General features: G+C 44.6%; 1 protein-coding gene across 1 annotated transcript in view; it reads right to left on the bottom strand.

Annotated features, from left to right (window-relative positions):
• The window catches only part of LOC109474464 (SRC kinase signaling inhibitor 1-like), a 73,447-nt gene that overhangs the window by 4,613 nt on the left and 50,579 nt on the right, over positions 1 to 18,255 (bottom strand). The window contains exons 8-29 of the mRNA XM_019774757.1: positions 16,972 to 17,169; positions 16,481 to 16,676; positions 15,835 to 15,957; positions 15,154 to 15,396; positions 14,530 to 14,689; positions 14,015 to 14,173; positions 12,993 to 13,176; positions 12,308 to 12,492; positions 11,874 to 12,045; positions 11,314 to 11,451; positions 10,791 to 10,921; positions 9,688 to 9,763; positions 9,479 to 9,562; positions 9,026 to 9,161; positions 8,192 to 8,302; positions 7,542 to 7,757; positions 5,785 to 6,573; positions 4,272 to 4,355; positions 2,829 to 3,053; positions 2,099 to 2,413; positions 1,294 to 1,386; positions 757 to 828 (exon numbers count right to left, since the gene is read on the bottom strand). Of these exons, the coding sequence (XP_019630316.1) occupies positions 757 to 828; positions 1,294 to 1,386; positions 2,099 to 2,413; positions 2,829 to 3,053; positions 4,272 to 4,355; positions 5,785 to 6,573; positions 7,542 to 7,757; positions 8,192 to 8,302; positions 9,026 to 9,161; positions 9,479 to 9,562; positions 9,688 to 9,763; positions 10,791 to 10,921; positions 11,314 to 11,451; positions 11,874 to 12,045; positions 12,308 to 12,492; positions 12,993 to 13,176; positions 14,015 to 14,173; positions 14,530 to 14,689; positions 15,154 to 15,396; positions 15,835 to 15,957; positions 16,481 to 16,676; positions 16,972 to 17,169 (4,090 nt within the window). The remainder of the gene's footprint in view (positions 1 to 756; positions 829 to 1,293; positions 1,387 to 2,098; positions 2,414 to 2,828; positions 3,054 to 4,271; positions 4,356 to 5,784; positions 6,574 to 7,541; positions 7,758 to 8,191; positions 8,303 to 9,025; positions 9,162 to 9,478; positions 9,563 to 9,687; positions 9,764 to 10,790; positions 10,922 to 11,313; positions 11,452 to 11,873; positions 12,046 to 12,307; positions 12,493 to 12,992; positions 13,177 to 14,014; positions 14,174 to 14,529; positions 14,690 to 15,153; positions 15,397 to 15,834; positions 15,958 to 16,480; positions 16,677 to 16,971; positions 17,170 to 18,255) is intronic.

Here is an 18,255-nt window from a genome sequence, read left to right as displayed (position 1 = left end):
CACATTGACCTTCTGTCACCCTTTAAAGTCAGTTTTCAAGGTCGTGGTGGCAGCAATTTTGGGAAATAGCACATTCAAGAAAGATTAGGGTAACAGACAATGTATCCAGCAGTTAATATATGTTTGAGCGTTCTGTGTGGGGAAAAAGTGGCCTACAATGTTTTCTTAGGACGGTTGCAGGCAACACATAACTTGGCAAAAACTAGCAACTTCACACATAAAATACACATGAACAGAACAACAGAGGTAAAGACGCAGGCTCCATGCTACACGTGTGGGTCAGCCATTCAGACCTGACACAAGACTGCAACGTCAGAAAAGGTAACAGTGAGAACAAATATGACAGAACTCAGGGTGGGGATTTCTCTTCAAACTGGTAGATTATTGGCAGAGTTTGAATTCTAAAACTGCCAAAATCTTCCAATTTTCTCCGTAGTGTACCCCACAAATACTCTCCAAGCAGAGGTTTTTGTCAGTGGCTATTTTGCTTTTTGTCCTTTTTTATGATCCTATGTTTCCTTAGTAGTGCTTGCAATTTCTTCATTTTCCTTTCACATAATCATACAAAAGGCTGCAAAAAATAAAATCATGATAAACATGGACCGAAACCTCTACATGGAGAGCACCCCTTAGACAGAACCAGCAGACTGTGAGAGACACAAATGGACATACGATGCACACAACAACATGCCTGGAAGGGAAAACGAATGAATGAGTGATTCGAACGACAGATAAATAAGAACAAGTCCGAGTTACATGCTGGGTCAAGAGCTGCTCCTCGAGCAGTGAGTCGGACAGACCACTGTCTCCCGTGGGGGTGGTCGTTCCCTGCAGAGAAAAAAAATCGCTTACTTGTAATCATCGGTGCATGTACATGTAACAGTTCTTTAAGACTATGTTCACAAATTCAGCCTTGATCAGTTCTTTGGTTAAGATCCTTCTAAGCATATAAGCCAGCAAGGCAAAATCTCTACAAACTTTGTGAAGGCAAAGAGAGCAACTTGGTGAGCATGCATGCATAACCAGATATATGTTAAGTATTGTACATCCCAAGAACGAAACCAGAAATACCTTTGAAGTCCCAATATCTACAGTATACCAGCTAAGTTGTGCAAAAATCGAAAAACCTTTGCAAGAATACTTTGCTGTGAGACACTTTGACGAAATACCTGTTACAGTCCCAGTTAGATCTACACGGTATATCTATGCAGATGCAGCTAGAGTGGCAGTCACCAAAGGTGCAAGCAAAACAACAAGCATGCAGTGAAGAACGAGTGAAGGAGGGAGAATTACAGAGGAGGTCTCCGAGGAGGGAGCCTTATCGAAGGCGGCGAGCTCTGGCAGGGTTGTGCGGTGGAGAATCTTCAGTTGGAACGGCCCGGCCGTCTGGTGGGGTGGGAGGGGGGCGAAAATAGGGTGAGAAATTAGCTCCACTCAGGAGGAGGAAATAATACAGGCAAGGGCAGCAGGGGAAAGGCATCAGCTTTTGGAACTGAACACGCAAAGCTAATGCCACTAATTATGAGTTAACTTTTATTCTGTTCCTAGCAATTTCCAAAAAGGCAAGGGTAGCAAGAATAAAGGCTTCAATTAGGTTTGGGAACTGCTTCTGTGAACATGCAAAGCTCACAGTTTCCTTTGATTCTGTTCCAAACAATTGCCGTTTTCGTAACTGACTGTAGAATTTGATTCTCCCTGCTGCTACAAACATGTAGCTGTTTGGCACCAAATTGGTTAAGGGGTTAGGCAGCAGGGAGAAGGTCAATATGAATTATACAATGACATGTATGATCCATAAAACTCCAGATATGTACACAAAGTATTACATCTACTTGTCACAACTGTCTATTCTTGATTACAACGAGCCAGACTACTGGTTAGATGTGTTATGGTCACACTTTAACAGCAGCTTCCATGCCACCATATGCACAGCCACCGCTATACATTAAACCTTCAACTTCACTGCCACCAAACTACAATGTATGCCGGCCACACACACTAGGCCACAACCTCCTACTGGTTACTTTTGGTGTTACTTTGAGATGCAGTTACAAGCAGGCTGAGAGGAGCTTTCCCCCAGCCTCATGACGAGACCTACACGTGTTGTGTCAGGAGGGGTGACAGGAGAGCTGTGACCTTCAGAACCACGACCTTCAGAGTCATGACTTTCAGGACTGCGACCTTCAGGGTCACGACCTTCTGGGCTTTGACCTTCAGAGCCACGACTTTCAGGACTGCGACCTTCAGAGTCGTGACCTTCCGGACTGCGACCTTCAGAGCCGTGACCTTCAGGACAGCGACCTTCAGAGTCGTGACCTTCAGAGCCCCGACCTTCAGCTTTCTCCATTTCCTCAAACTCCATCTCCAAGGTCGGTGAAAGGGGCTTTCTGCGCTCCCACGGGGAGACCAGACTCTACAGAGAAAACGGGGACAGTACATGGCAGATGTACATCACTTTTCTCAACCTTCTCATCCCAAACTACATTAGATTAACTCTTAGAATATCTTCTTTTCAATACAGCAAACTAAACTCAAATTTTGTATAACCTCCAGGTCAATCTAACCTACCTGTATCTTCCAGAGTTGATATTAGCTATTATGATAGAACCCTACCCTACAATATGAGATGTACATTGTACTAGTATGTAAATAGCAATACAGACTTTCGTACAATTGTTGCCTAGCACATTGTGCCTGTAAAGTTCATGACAAAACTTTGTGCCAACCTGTGTGTGAAAATTGTGCAAAAACAGCTTGTCGTGATTTGTAAACGCATGCCATGCAGATTACAAGTAGGAAACACAGACTGAAGAAAGAAGGGAAAGTACTGGAGAGTATTCCTGCTCCTTGTGTGGCATCTCAAGTTTGGGGGGCTTCTTCTTCCTCTTCTTCTCCTCCTTCTCTTCCTCCTTCCTTTGCTTCTCGGCTTTCTTGTCCCTTTTCTTCTGCTTCTTTATCTCCTTTTTCAACTCCTTGTCGAATTTGGGCGACTCCTTGTTGTTGTTCCTTGAGTCAGGAGAGCTGAGTTGAGGACTGGGAGGGGGGCTGGTCTCCTATAGCAGTTTCGGAGAACAGGTTAGCAAAGAAGTACAGAGTAGAGACAGCTGGAGAAAGTCAGACCTAGTTAACCTTTGCTGAAGGCAATAACTGTTAAAACAACCTTCAAAGTTTTGCTTTTCTTTTAAAAAGTTCCACTGACATTTAAACTGCAGGATTCTGCATGCAAAAAGATAAACATTGAAGTTAACAATGTCTCAGTTGACTTCCTTGAAACGTTACTGGCAAAATTGCAAAGCGCAGTTTCATGCAGGCAAGACCAACATTACAAGACACACACACCTTGACGGGCTTAAAATGACGCTACATGTAAACGATGAAGAGAAATGTAGTGAGATGAGGACACAAATTTGTGAGGTAGGTTTACAATGAACTTAGTATTATTATAATAATTATGAATCACTTATATCATGTATTATTCTTGATTTTGTTACTGAGATAGAGATGCATTGTCAAGCAATTTCTTGATATATTACTGACTATCACATAACAGAATGGCTTAAAAGTTGGGTTGGATATTTTAAAAACTTATTACAAAGTGAACACAATTAGAAAAATATGACCAGCAGTATGTGCCACATTCAAGCTTTGTGAGCAAATAAAACACAAAATGGACTTTGGACATATGGACTGCAAAGACACCACTTCATTTATAAGCTTATTACAACAAATAATTTGATAACCGACATATTATAACTGTAGTCTGTAGTCAAAGTAACCACAACTTGTCATGCAGTACCAGAAAATAAGCATGTTACTGTGAAAAAGACTGATTCAGCTGATCAAAAAATAACCAAAGAAGGAGGATGTGAAAACATGATTGTGCACAGTGACAACATGGAACCATGTGTGGCAAATAACGTTAAAATACCGAATACCTGAGCCGACAATGTTAATGTTAGAAGACTGGGGAAATGTGCAACATGAACACAACTTGTTGCGTGCAGTGCCAAAAAACATGCCTAAAACTTTGACAAACCAAGAAGCAGCAAAGCAACAACAACCAAGCGAAGACGTGTGCATTCCACATTGTCACAACAACAACTATTAACCTTTAGGCAGAGGTCGACATTAATACACTGAAAAAGTCACTTGACTGAGTGTTTATGTTATTCATCATGTGACAACATGCAACAACAACGACGTGACAGCACTGGATTCACAGTTGGACAAACATGGGCATTTTCCGGGATGCATTAACGCGACGATGCTACCTGCATGAATTTGGTCTTCAGACGTTGGAGCGCCCTAAATCGGTTATGTCGCTGCAGCGTCGCTTCGGTAGTCGGTGGAGGAAGCTTCGCAGAAAAAACAACAACAACACAACTGAACAAAACTATCGAGGAACAGGCATTGCTACATTTTGTCAGAAAACCGACATGTATTTTCAAGACTTCTCTAACGTCAACTATTATCTTTTAATTTTTCATGCAGTACCAAAACCAAAAACATTATTAGGGGGAAAGCTATTAATTACTGGGTGGTTGGCAAAATGAGTGGGAAAGGTGGCTAGCATATATAATTGTTTGCAAACATTAGCTACAATAACATGGATATTGGTATTTAACAAACTACAGTCAAACTTGGTCTCAACAACCTCTCAAAGAATATAGGAAAATGGTGGGCAACTGGTGGTGGTTGCTCCAGACAAGATGGTCTTTAATTGGATTGAACTGTTTTAAAAGAATGTGGCTTAAGGAGGTGGTTAACTGCATTAGGCATCAATGGATCTGGTCTTCAGAACACACTGCACACATTAATTGCACATATCATATCAGAGCACACAGGTACATCTAAAACCTTCAAACAAAACACATGGGCAACATGACAGTTTTTAAACAGTCACCTCCTTCCCATTTATATAACCATTATTCAAAATAGTCCTATGTCTCTATTCGTATATTTGTTTCCTTCCCCAGAGTCTTATTTTGTTTACGGTGGACTGTCTCTTCTTGTCATAATTGCATATTAACCTTCAGCCTGCTGAAGTAGTTGTATTGAAGGTAAGGTTAAGCAGCAGGAAGAAGGTTAACAATCATACTCAATGAGCATTGTAACTGCTTCATACACAACTCCCTTTAGACCCTCAAGAAGTTTTGACTCAGAGATAGTGGTTATTGTGAAATTCTGTCTTGTAAGGTTTCTACTGAGTAAACTATTTCTGTATGTTTGGTGGAACCACATGCATTGACATGCAACTAGAGAGTATCCCAATATGAAATTTCTTTTTCTGGTTAATACAGTTACACATAGATGACAACTTAAAAAAAGGAAAACACAAAGTCACGACAGTGAAAGAACGCACTACAGTCAAACCTGTCTATGGTGGCCACTAAAGGCACTGCAAGCAAATGGTCTTAGTAGACACGTGGGCACAAATTAATAGATTGAATTCTGCTTGTTAATGCTTGGGTCATTGGGGCTTGGAAGAATAATCTTAATTTTTTTTAAGAACAGTCTTGCAAAGTGGGCACAAGGACCAGGTGGTCTTATGTAGAGGTAACCAGGTACTGGCTTGACTGTACATTGCACAGTGTTGTACATCAATGGCCAGGTGGTCTGGTCTTTACGCAGAGGTGGACACTAATACAAGTTTGACTGTACATTATGAATGACCAAGCGGTCCTTACACAGAGATGGTCACTAGTACAGGTTTGACTGTTACTGGTAAACTGTGCTTTTAGACTGTCATATGTACGAAGGAAGAAGGTATAAGTGTGGATTTACATTGTCATCGTGTTCGGGTGAGGCTGTCTGGTCCGGCTGTGGCTGTGGAATGGTGAGAAGTGGAGGCGGGACGGAGTGGGGCTTCTCTGGCACGGGAGGTTTGACTGGCGAGCGGACCTCGCGACGTTGCGGGGACGACGGAGAGCCGGTTTCCCGTGAAGGCGGCGGAGAAGTTGGGACGGGTTCCCGCTTTACTGGGGAGGTTTTCGGGCTGTCGATTTTCGACGTTTTTGGGCTGTCGATTTTCACTGGGGGTGAAATAGGTCTCATCATGGGAGGGGACACTGAGCGGTGTTCTTTCTGCCAGGGGGGTGAGTGTGGGGGGGCACCAGCGCCAGGTTTAGGTGGGGGGGTTGGCACAGGCTGTTGCTGTTTCATCGGAGGGGGAGAGCTGGCAGAGGGGGTCTTTTTAAGGGGTAGTTGAGGCGGGGCTGTTTTGTTTTCCTGTCTGGTCGTTGGGATGTCCTTTTTCGGTGGTATAGTGGGACTGGGGGATTTTTTGGTAGGAGAAACTGCCTGAGTGGTTTGTTTTGGAGGGGGGGTGCTAGTCAGTTTTGGAGTGGGGATACCTGACTGCTTTGGAGGGGGACTACCAGGTTGTTTTGGAGGGGGACTACCAGGTTGTTTTGGAGGGGGGATGCCAATCTGTTTTGGAGGGGGAGTCCCAAGTTGTTTTGGAGGGGGCATGCTAGGTTGAGGGGATGGCTTCTTGGTGAGAGGAAACTCTCTGGCGTGTTGCTTGGTCGGGGATTGGATCGGACGGGGCGACGCCTTCATCGCAGGGGAGTCCTGTCAGAAAAGGGTTAGTACAGTAGGTTGGTACAGGTGTTATTACATAGTCCCTGAGTCAAAAGTGTTGTGGTGAGCACGTCAGCAAAATGAACTGCGCCTGCGCGAAATCTGGTACGTAATGTGCATGTAGCACTTCTACAGAACGTATTGTTTCAGTTCATGTTCATGTATTTAAGAATGACATCCCTTCTATACCAAATGTTGTGGCAGAAAAGATCTCTCAACTGCAATGGGCAAAATTCTGATGTAACGTTGACCAAACATCCAAAGAAAACTGTGTTTCAAGCAGGTGCAGGACATTCTGCCAATATGCTGTTATTATACAGTCCCTCAGTCAAACATGTTACAGTGCAGACACAAATGTTAAGGAGATTAGTCAGGGCACACCCAAGTTACTGTTTCTATGGTTAGGTGATATTACTGAATATTAACCAGTGTGTTTCAGTTCACAACAAGAGATGAAGACCCACAAATTCAGCTGTGGAGGTTGATTAATAGGAAAAATGGTGGTTTGATTCCCATGAGCTTCTGACTAAAGTACACGTAAGACTTACTTAATGTGTGATCTACATTTGTATTCATATATAAACCTGACCACCTATTGGGGCTTTGCCTCTTGTTGTACCTTTCGTCATTGTTAACCATGCCAGTAGCATTAATTTACAAAATGACTGACTGGTCTGACTTACAGCCTCATGTGGCACATAATCACTCCACACTACATTGCATCATGTACTACCCATGCAAAAACTTACTGTGTCAAGATGTTCTAAGTTCGCGAACAAATAATCACAAATTGCCATTGCCAACCAACTGAAGGCATGCCATGCTTTGGGTTGAAACTGCTGGCCAAAAAACTGCACTGTGCGAGGCAATGGGTAAGCTGACCAATCATGCAGATTTAACGAGTATGTGTTCTCTTTTCTCAAGGTCACATTTCTCAAGGTCATGCAGTCCAAGGGCACCTTGGTCTGGTCCTGTGGGGAGTCCTGAAGGTCAGACTGTCCTGGGGAGGTCGTCTCGGAGCTCACAGACGTCGAAGACGGACTTATCACCATCTGCTCCTCCTTGGAAGGAGTAGAGCTCTCCGTCTCAGACGCGGAAGGCTCCTTGGACTCAGGTTCTGGCTTCCCGGCAGGCTTTGCCACGTCCTCGGGTGGCTTGGCAGGCTGTGGCGAGGCCTGTTGGGTAGGGGGCAAGGGTCAAGCATGGGTCTGGGCTGTACTGTACACTCACAGACCAGTGTGTTTACCAAGATCACACTGCCCATGCTTAATATACTCGTGAGGAGTACCATGGTTTGAAGTTGGAAGCAGTGACGCACACACAGACTTGTACCATAGAAGAAGGAATCTCATGAATTGACATGAAATGAGTTTAATACACTGTGTATGTGTATTAAATCACAGTGATGTAAAAGTACAGATACTTGAATGTGTTCCACACTCAAAAGTTCATGACAAGAACTACATGTACAACAGGCAAGAACACAGATGGTGGAATGATATTTGTCACTGTGGTGTGGTAAGTAAATACCCTTGCATCAAACTCTAGGGTTAGCATTTTCTTGGTTTGAAACCCACAAACGCATGACCACAATATCACACCACTATACCCTCTTGGAAACGTGAATCTGTTTGACCTTTGACCGGGCGCGAAACGACTCCGGTTTAAACAACACGGCAAGGAGGGCTACACGCCTCTTCTGCAGTTTCTCCTCCAGAAGCTAGGGGGAGATGATAAAGGAAGGGACAGGTATGACTCAAAAGATGAACAGGCTAAATGGTGAAAGAAATCTGAATACAAATGTACATGTATATGCAGGTAATGTAGATATCATAATAAAAAAGAGTCTCACAAAGTACATGTGTTGCATGCACAAACAAACAAGATGATATTATCATTCTGTACAACAGAAGTTTCACTGCAACAAAAGTACCAATGTATATCAATCAAGTCAACCAAAAGAAAATCAAGAAACACTTAGCAATACAGGTCATATTAAAAGGGTAGTTAAAATGGCACTTCCAGAGTCCCAACTATATGTAGGTCCCTATGTGTTTCCCTAAGAAACCTTGCTGAAAGAGGGTAAATGTTCATAATGAAAGCACTGAAATTAATAACATGACAACACAGCAAAGACAGTCTTACATGCATAGGCATTTATGTCACAACCAGCATACAAATAACCTGAAAAAGTAACTTGTGTGAAATGTTGTGACAGGTGCCAGTTACACTGCATGTTGGTAACACACAGTCCATGCGAAACAGGTATCAGCTGTAATTTCCAACACAAAAATTGGACTTACCCAAAAGTCCAATTTTAGAAATTACAGCTCAGACTTGCTTCAGAGTCAAATGGCAGTTATGAAGTATGCTTCTTAATTAATGGGGGATAGTGTCATACATGTAGGTTGTTCCATATTTGGTAAAATCAGGGGTCACTGACCTGAATGCTCTGTAGTCTCCTCTCGTGGTCCGGTGTGAGACCCTTGATCTCCTCCAGGAGTTTCTCCTGATCAGGCTCGCCCTTCTGCTCAAACACGGGAACCTGCGCAGGACGGTGCTCCTGGACCGACGCTAGTCTGGGGGGAACGATAGAATGAATGAATACAGGTAAGATTATTGCTAATTCTTATCCTAAGACTAATTGCAAAAATGAATACAGTAATTATAGTACTGTGGTCTAAATACTGACTCTAAATGATAACTTGTTGGGTTTGACCACTTTTTATGAAAAGCTAAAGAATAAAGCTCCCAATTAAATATGTGGGATCTGTGATTTTAAGAAGATTTCTTATCTAGCATAAGGATGCTCCTACTGTACTTGGTGACGATGAGTTCCACTTTACAACAGTTCTAGAAAAAGGGACAGAAAAGGGACCCTGTTCACAAGTCTCACCTCTGTAACGTGTGCAGCGTTCCCGTTAGTTTCTTGATCCTCTTGAGCGCCCCCTCAACCTTATCTGTCTCATCCTTCACAAACCTGGGGATGGAAGGCTTGCATGTAAGAGATGTGTAGCTCCAAAATGTTTCACCACACTTTCATAAACTGTCTACTGACTCTTAAACACTTGACAGTAACACTAACACTTGACCTCTGACACTGACCTTTCCTCCTGCACCACGACCTCCATCTCCGCTGACAGGACGGCTTTCAGTTCCTCGTTCAGCCCAGGCCAGGTGTCTGTTGGGATTCAACAAAAACGTATCAGTTCCTGTCCTTGGTGCTGAATGCCATCTACACACAAACATGCCTTTCCTTGGAGCTGAATGCCATCTACACACAAACATGCCTTTCCTTGGTGCTGAATGCCATCTACACACAAACACGCCTTTCCTTGGTGCTGAATGCCATCCACACTCAAACATACCTGTCTTTGGTGCTGAATGCCATCCACACACAAACACACCTGTCCTTGGTGCTTAATGCCATCCACACACAAACACACCTGTCCTTGGTGCTGAATGCCATCCACACACAAACATGCCTTTCCTTGGTGCTGAATGCCATCTACACACAAACATGCCTTTTCTTGGTGCTGAATGCCATCTACACACAAACACGCCTTTCCTTGGTGCTGAATGCCATCTACACACAAACACGCCTTTCCTTGGTGCTGAATGCCATCCACACACAAATACACCTGTCCTTGGTGCTGAATGCCATCCAGACTCAAACATACCTATCCTTGGTGCTGAATGCCATCCACACTCAAACATACCAGTCCTTGGTGCTGAATGTCATCCACACACAAATACACCTGTCCTTGGTACTGAATGCTATCTATGCACAAGCATACCAGTCCTTGGTGCTGAATGCCATCAACACACAAACAAGCCTTTCCTTGGTGCTGAATGCCATCCACACTCAAACATGCCTTTCCTTGGTGCTGAATGCCATCCACACACAAATACACCCGTCCTTGGTACTGAATGCTATCTATACACAAACATACCTGTCCTTGGTGCTGAATGCCATCCACAACCACACACACACCCGAACAAACATGCCTGTCCTTGGTGCTAAACACTATCAACACACAAACAGCCCTGTCCTTGGTGCTGAATGCCATCCACACAATCCATGCACTCTATCCTTTTTAAAGTACATAGAACCTTTCTGCATTTAGATTCATTTTAGTTTGCTTTCACGAATCAAGTCATGCTTGTCCTTGAAAGGAAGACATCTTAAGCAATGGAAGAAGCTGTACCTTGGAGTTCCCTCCAGTCCTTCTCTGACCTGCTGAGAGCCTTCAGCATGGCTTCCACGTCCCCGACACTGACTCTGCAGCGCTTGTTCACCACGTCTGTACGCACCTCCTCCACCCATCTCTCCAGCTCACTGTGGAAGCAACATAATCATACATGTCATACATACATACCTGCAACATGCCTTGAGCTGTGCACCTTATATCTGTACCTGTATATGTAAGATTATAGTACAGGTCCAGCCCTGAACATCTGGTGTTCATCAATCCCTTTTGAATATATGTGGTTGATTTTTTTTCACATACTCAAGTTTGGGATCTATTCAAGGGAGGTAGTTTTTTTTCACTTGCTCAAGTTGTGGCTCTCTCCAAATCATGCATTAGATTAGTCAGACTCCCTTAAGACTGTAGTGACTATAGTAACTGGCAAGTGTGTTCAGAGACTAAGATCTGATCCCTAAAGCTTGTAATCAAGAAGGGTATCTCATAATGCACTGAATTGTTATTCACTCGACTTCAACATTACCTTAGCTTTTTTTCCACTATTTCAGCTCTCTTCCGGTAGTTGTGCATCTCCAGGTCGACCCTTGACCTCTGTGTCCTGACAGGGTGCATGCTGCCGCTCGGTGACCTGCTCAGCCTGACCTGGATCTCTCTCTTCACCCTGGGTCAGAGGGAAAAGGTTACGGACTAACATCACAGTAAGGTCAGATTGGACTCTACAGTCACCTGAGGACACACCCTACTACAGAGGGATGACAAAGTGGTCCTCGTCAACCTGACGGACGAATGACACAAGGTCAGATGAACTAGTGCTTGAGGAGTACCATTATAGTTGGCAGAGAAACAGTATTTCAAAACTACCTTCACCACAACGTTATATCACTTTGTGGCAAAAGCTAATTATGCCCCACCAATCTACATGTACTTCCTTGCCTTGGTTCATGTACATTTTACATTTTTTCGTGAAAATACAGCAAGCAGACATCATAAAAGCAGAGGGCAGGGAGGAAGACTTGAGTGTACCATGGCATAGACCTGGTTATTAGGCTTAATTGAGGTGGCCTTAAAAGGAAAAAAACTTACTTTTCGAAGGTATCGTTCATCTCCTGTGTGTTGTGTCTGTGGATGATGCGGAGCTGGTTCAGCTGTTCTCTCAGTCCCTTTGTCGTATGATGTAATCTCCTCGCCTTTTCTGCTACCTGCTCGTCTGGCACTGGGGAAGAGGCGCGACCGGACACTGTACTCACACTCTCCGCTGGGGGGGACAAACCATGTCAATGTGTATGGATTAACACAGTACCCTTTCACTTAAAACTACAAGGAGAAGAATGACCAGACACCGTGATAACACTCTAAGCTGGGGAATAAAAGATGGCTATTCTTTACAAAAGGTAAAGGTAGTCTGAGGACAAAGGGGCAGTGGGTTGTTAATCCACTGTGTCTAGGGCACAGTATTGGAAGGTAGAGCTGAAAAGTATCAAAGTATTTTAAAAGTAATTATTGAAGAAACCACTTACCACTGAATCCTGAGTGTGAGCTCTCGGACCTGGTAACGCTGGGATGTCGTCCCTTGTCCTCATCCTTCCCGGGCACAGGCGCAGCGCCGGCGGAAGCTGCCTGCGTCTCGTCCCCGTGAGTCAGCGCTGTCTGCACCAAACCCGCCAGGCTGGCGATCTGCTGCTCGATGCTCGCCATGCGCTTTCTGGGGTGTACGGAAAGTGCGAAATGGAGCAAAATCGAATGAAACATGAAACGTATTCTAGTCCTTACTCAAAACATTATAATGATACAGCAAAGGACTGAATGCCATCCACACTCAAACACACCTGTCCTTGGTGCTGAATGCCATCCACATTCAAACACACCTGTCCTTGGTGCTGAATGCCATGCACAATCAAACACACCTGTTCTTGGTGCTGAATGCCATCCACACTCAAACACACCTGTCCTTGGTGCTGAATGCCATGCACAATCAAACATACCTGTCCTTGGTGCTGAATGCCATCCACACTCAAACACACTTGTCCTTGGTGCTGAACACCATCCACGCACAAACACACCTGTCCTTGGTGCTGAATGCCATCCACACAACACTAAGTTTTTGAAAAAAAGGATCATCCTTGCAGTTGGTACTTCATACAAAAATCTTACTGCTTGCATTTGTGTAACTTCTCTGTTCCATTTTGCCCTAGATTATCTAACCTTGCTTCATCATCATTCACAATGGGAGAAGAAGTCCCCGACGTCTGTGACGACCCGTAACCACGGCGATGACCCGTGCGGAGCTGCTGGATGACCTCGTCCTCCACGTCCGACCCTGTCAGGTGCGGTAAAGAGCGTCGGCCACGAGGTTGGGTCCCCATGACGGGGGAAGCACGCGAGCCACCTGGGTTAGTGAAATGTCCAGTAAAGAACAGCCACCAGGCGAAATGGGGGAGGGGGGTGAGAGGGAAGGTTGTTCCAGTTCAAAAGGCTAAAGTCTGCTCCTAGTGACCTTGAACGGTTTTCCCTGATGCCATCCTCTCCCATCTCCGAGTTAATGTAATGTCCAGTAAAGAACAGCCACCCAGAGATGGGGGAGGGGGGTGTTTTAGAGAAGGTCGTTCAAGGTCGGCAGGAGAAGGGGGATGTGGGGTTGGAGAGGGTTAGGAATAATGGGTTATGGAACTATTGCTTTAATGTATACTGGGACTATAAGACTATGCACCACTGCACTCATGAAAAAAGTAATATACAAAAGTCAAATGAAAAGATGGAAATTCTATGATTCAAACCAAGAAAGTGGAAAACTGAAGATAAAGAGTTAAGCAACAAAAGCTGCATCAGGCTGGATTAAATGCCAGGAGATGACCTTTGTGCTTCCTCCCATCTGCAAGCATTACAACTTCTCTTTCAGTTCTCTGCAATATGTTTGAGCAACATCTTCTTTGAGCAACTTTTTATTGTTGCTTTGTTTTCTGTTACCCTTAGATATGCACAATTGCTTTTCCATGCCTATTTACAACCCAAATTTACAAAGTACTTAGCTATATATGCCCTTTGGCATTGACCTTGGAGCATAGCAGTTATCTAGCACGGTCTGCAATTAATAAAGCTGTTCTTTCCACAACAAAAAGGAAATATAGTGTCCTTGTATTTAGCTTTATCTATGTCATTTTCACCTCCACCCTCCCCAAAGATATTCCCTGTTCTGCTCCTTCCCTACTACTCACTCAGCTGCTTACCTGAGCCAGGGCCTGACGTCTGTCTTTGGTACATGGCTGGTGCATGCTGGGAGGGGTGCATCTTCTGGCCGGGGTGCCGGCCTGCGTGTGCGGGAGGGGGGCCCGCTGACCCTGACCTCTGGATGGGATGGGGCTGACCCGGCCCTGCTGGCCGCGGACCTTCAGAAGATAGAACATTCAAGGTCACACGTTTGTCCTCTAGCAAAGGTGGCAAGGTGGTCTACTGGTTAGGGTTGCTGACTTAAAATCTATAGAATCTGCATTAGAATTGCTGGCAGGCCAAAGAGGACAATTTTGACAATTTAGCACTCAAAAATCAGGAAAAATCTGTAAGATACTCTTGATTTTAGATTAAGAAAGACAGTTGGCATGTACAACAGTTATATATAATTGGCCAAACTTGTTTGGGTGTCCAAGCCTGTACTTCAACCTGTATAACTGTACTTGTAACTTTTTACTTGTACCTAAAATTTGTTAGGGACAAACTTCAGTGTGAATGGACAGTAATACCTCACCTTGAGCAGGTCTGTGTTGGTAGTAGTTGGGCATGCTAGCTGACTTGGGTACTCCAGCTGGCATGCCCGGGTGACCTTGGGGATGACCTTGTGGACGACCTTGAGGCGGGGTCCCTCTCTGTGGATGACCTGGAGGTGGCGTTCCTCTCTGTTGTGGCACCTGATCGAAGAGAACAGTGCCCTGTCATCTCTTAGTCATGATACTTTTGCATGACTTTATGCCCAGCAAACATAGTTAAATACAAGAGGTGAAAGCAAATTACCACCAAATAATGGTGAAAGACCAACAATGCACACCATAGAAAGTGAAAAGTCCATCTACATGTAAGCAAATAATAAGAAATTGCCAGGCTGTTTTCACATCCAAAGTTTCGGTGACCAACACCTTCTTCGGGGCAACAAGGACTGGTTCTGATTTGTACTGCAGCTATGTGTCGCTGCTGCAATATTACAAACGACGTCCCAAAAAGTAGAGCTCTGTCACAATGACAAAATATAAACATATTGCCCTGAAGATGGTGACAGCCAGCCACAAAAATGTTGGATGTGTAAATATACTGGCTATAGAAATTATGCAGCCTTCTGCCAACTCTACTACTCATGAAATTATGCATGTCCACCCACCTGTTGTGCAGCGTAAACATAAGTCGCATGTTGCTGTGCCACATGTGGGGAGTGGGGTGAGGTGCGGGGGTGGGGTGCTCCCTGCTGGGGGTGGGGGGCTCCTTGCTGGGGGTGTGGGGGCCCCTGATGAGGGTGGGGGGATCCAGCCTGTGGGTGGGGGGCCCCGTGTTGGGGAGGCTGGATGTTAGGTTGAGGTGCAGCCTGAGACTGGCTCACGTAGTACGTGGTCTGCTGTCGGCTAACCTGGAGGTACGGGTGAAAAGATATGACAGCTGTGAACCCAAAACTGGATTGATTTGACAAAAGTGCAGAACCAGCCACTTTAATTTATATGAGGATTTAACCATTTATTTAGATATGTCTCTTTGTGAGAAGTAAAAAGAAATCAATCTACAGCTACTTCCCAACATATAAACTGAACTGATTTGTGATACTATGTGGCAGTTGGTAAGTCAATGCTATTCAGATTCAGATATGACAAAATCCAAGTTTACCCAGAGTATCACAAAATGGTTCTGTACATAAGTTAGAAATCATAGATTTATGATTAGGAGACTGATCAAGTTGACACAGAGGCACAAGTGTGTGTGGTTATGTGACATCCTAAAAAGATCCTAAAAATGACCAACAAAGCTTGTATACGAATACAGGGCTCTTCTAGGAAATCCTTATGTGCTTTACCTGCTGTTGTTGGTGTTGAGGGGGTGGGGGACCCCCCTGGGTGTGCCGTGGTGACGCAGGAGGGGGAGGGGCTGCGTGGGCCGGCTTCGGGGGGCCACTCATGGGGGGTGGCGGGCCTCTGGACTGTAACAGGACAATGTACAAAGATTAGTAAGAGGCACGCAATTTAAAGGACTGGTAGAAGAAACAAAAAGAACATATTTCTTCAAGATTTAAAAAAATTTTAAAACCTTTAATTATAGTTATTAGTACTTCATGTATGGTATAGATTATTTGTGAACTTCCCATACAAAGACACAACATGTGTGTTGACAGGTGTGTTACTGGCTGCCCAGGTGGGCATGGGTCATTGCTGTGCTCATGTGTGTTACAGGTGTGTTAAGAGGCTTGTCACAGGTGTATTACAGGTGTGTTACAGGTATGTTACCTGTGGATATGGGTGTCTATCTCTGTATTGTAGACTCTGGACTTGCTGTTTGTTGTGCTCCTGTGTGTTAAAGGTCTGTATAGGTGTGTTACAGGTACATGTATGTTACCTGTGGATATGGGTGAGGCTGTCTCTGTACTGTAGACTGTGGACTTTGCTGTTTTGGGGTGCTGTGCCCGTGTGTTAGAGGTGTGTATAGGTGTGTTACAGGTATGTTACCTGTGGATATGGGTGAGGCTGTCTCTGTACTGTAGACTGTGGACTTTGCTGTTTCGGGGTGCTGTGCTCCGACGAGCTGCCCGACTCCGAGACGTGGTTACTCAGCTGCTGAATCTTCTGCTCATTGCTCTGTTTGATGAGTTGGTAGGTCTGGTGGGACGTGTTGTGGACGGCTGTCTGATACCGAGGGCTGGGTCTGCAAAAAAATATAAAAAATAATGTTAAAGATGTACCAAACCTCAGTTGGTACATTGTACATTAAATGTGGTGATCAGTGTAAGATGAGTTGGTAGGTGAAGTCAGGTAACCATTTTACACCCAGGTGGAGTGAGAAAAGTTGTTTGCCTTTCTCAAGGACACAACATCTTGCTGGGAATCAAACCCGCAACCTCTCAATCTCATCTCTGCTAGCCCAACTACCCGACAATTGTTAATTCTGAACCAATAGATATTAATGGTTACCTATATGTAAACTACATAGGAGTACTTACTGTCTCTGTCTGGCCATGTCGGGGTGTGGTGACGGCCCGTTCCTGACCGAGTCGGTTCCATCCTCCTCGATCACCAGACTCACGTTAGACACAGTCGTGGAGGACAGGGTGGAGTTGGGGGAGGGCGTGTGGTACATCGGCAGGGTGTCTGCTAACCCGGGAACATGGATCTTCAGACAAGCTCTGTCCTGAACCTCTCTGGAAAAACACACAAACATCATCATAATCATTATTATACAAACATTGGTAAAGAGTTTGCTGATCACAACACATCTGTATCTGTTTAGCCAGTATAACCGCACTTTGGCGTAACACACCAGCTTGTGGACCTTCAAACAAGATCTGATCTCCCAAACAACACTGTCAGTCAACTTACCTGGAAAAAGTATTGCGGAAGGTTTCAATCCAGAAAGGTGTTAACAGTTTTCAAGGCACTCTTCGGAACAACACAGGAAAAGGAACAACAGACAAACTACAAAATGTACCTCCACAGTCTATATCCTCAGGAGAAAGGAGAAAGCCAGTTGTCACGATTCCTTGACTTTTAGAATGTTTCTGATTATCCAAAGTCAAGGGTTTCTGACTATCCAAAAGTCTTGCCTGGCTTTTCTAAACAGCAGCGGACCTAAAAACATACACACAGTCTGCCTTGTCCATAAAACAACAAACAGCTTGCGCTGTACCAACTTTATCATGGCAAGGCCTTATATTAACTCTCTCTTATAAAAATTCCCTAGACAGTTGAGATAGTCCTCCTGCCATATGACTATGGGCCAAAGAAATTTCATGGAGTTGGTTACATTAGCTCAACTGGTTTAACAGCAGAGAAAATCTAGTATCAATGCTGTATCAACAAAACATCTGTGCAAGAAGGCAACAACCAACGTCAGGCCAACGTCGCCAAGCTGTTTTTTTAAACACCACTTTTATTGCTGTTTGTTGGACATGGCCTTGTGCCAACATGTGGAACATTTCAGGCAGGGGAAACATCAACACTCTACAAGCCTCTGCAGACAGTGTCAGTCCTCAGCTACAGGGTGAAGGTCTGCATGGGGGGCTCCCTCAGCTGTAGTGTGGGGATTTGCATGGGGGTCACTTCAAGCTGCAGAAAACCGAGCCAGTCTCCAGTTGGAGGGTGGGGGCTTGCATGGGGGGTTGCCTATAAGCAGACAGCATCAGTCTTCAGCTGCAGCCTGGGGGTCTGCATGGGGGGGTTGAGTGAGTTACAAGGATACCCTACAAGCCTCAACAAACAGGGCCTGTCTTCAGTTGGAAGGTGGGGGT

The sequence above is a fragment of the Branchiostoma belcheri genome, unplaced genomic scaffold (assembly GCF_001625305.1).
Source record: "Branchiostoma belcheri isolate BF01 breed outbred unplaced genomic scaffold, Haploidv18h27 scaffold31, whole genome shotgun sequence".
Taxonomy (NCBI): domain Eukaryota; kingdom Metazoa; phylum Chordata; class Leptocardii; order Amphioxiformes; family Branchiostomatidae; genus Branchiostoma; species Branchiostoma belcheri.
The sequence above is the reverse complement of the archived record's forward strand: the minus strand, read 5'-3'. Positions and strand labels throughout refer to the sequence as shown.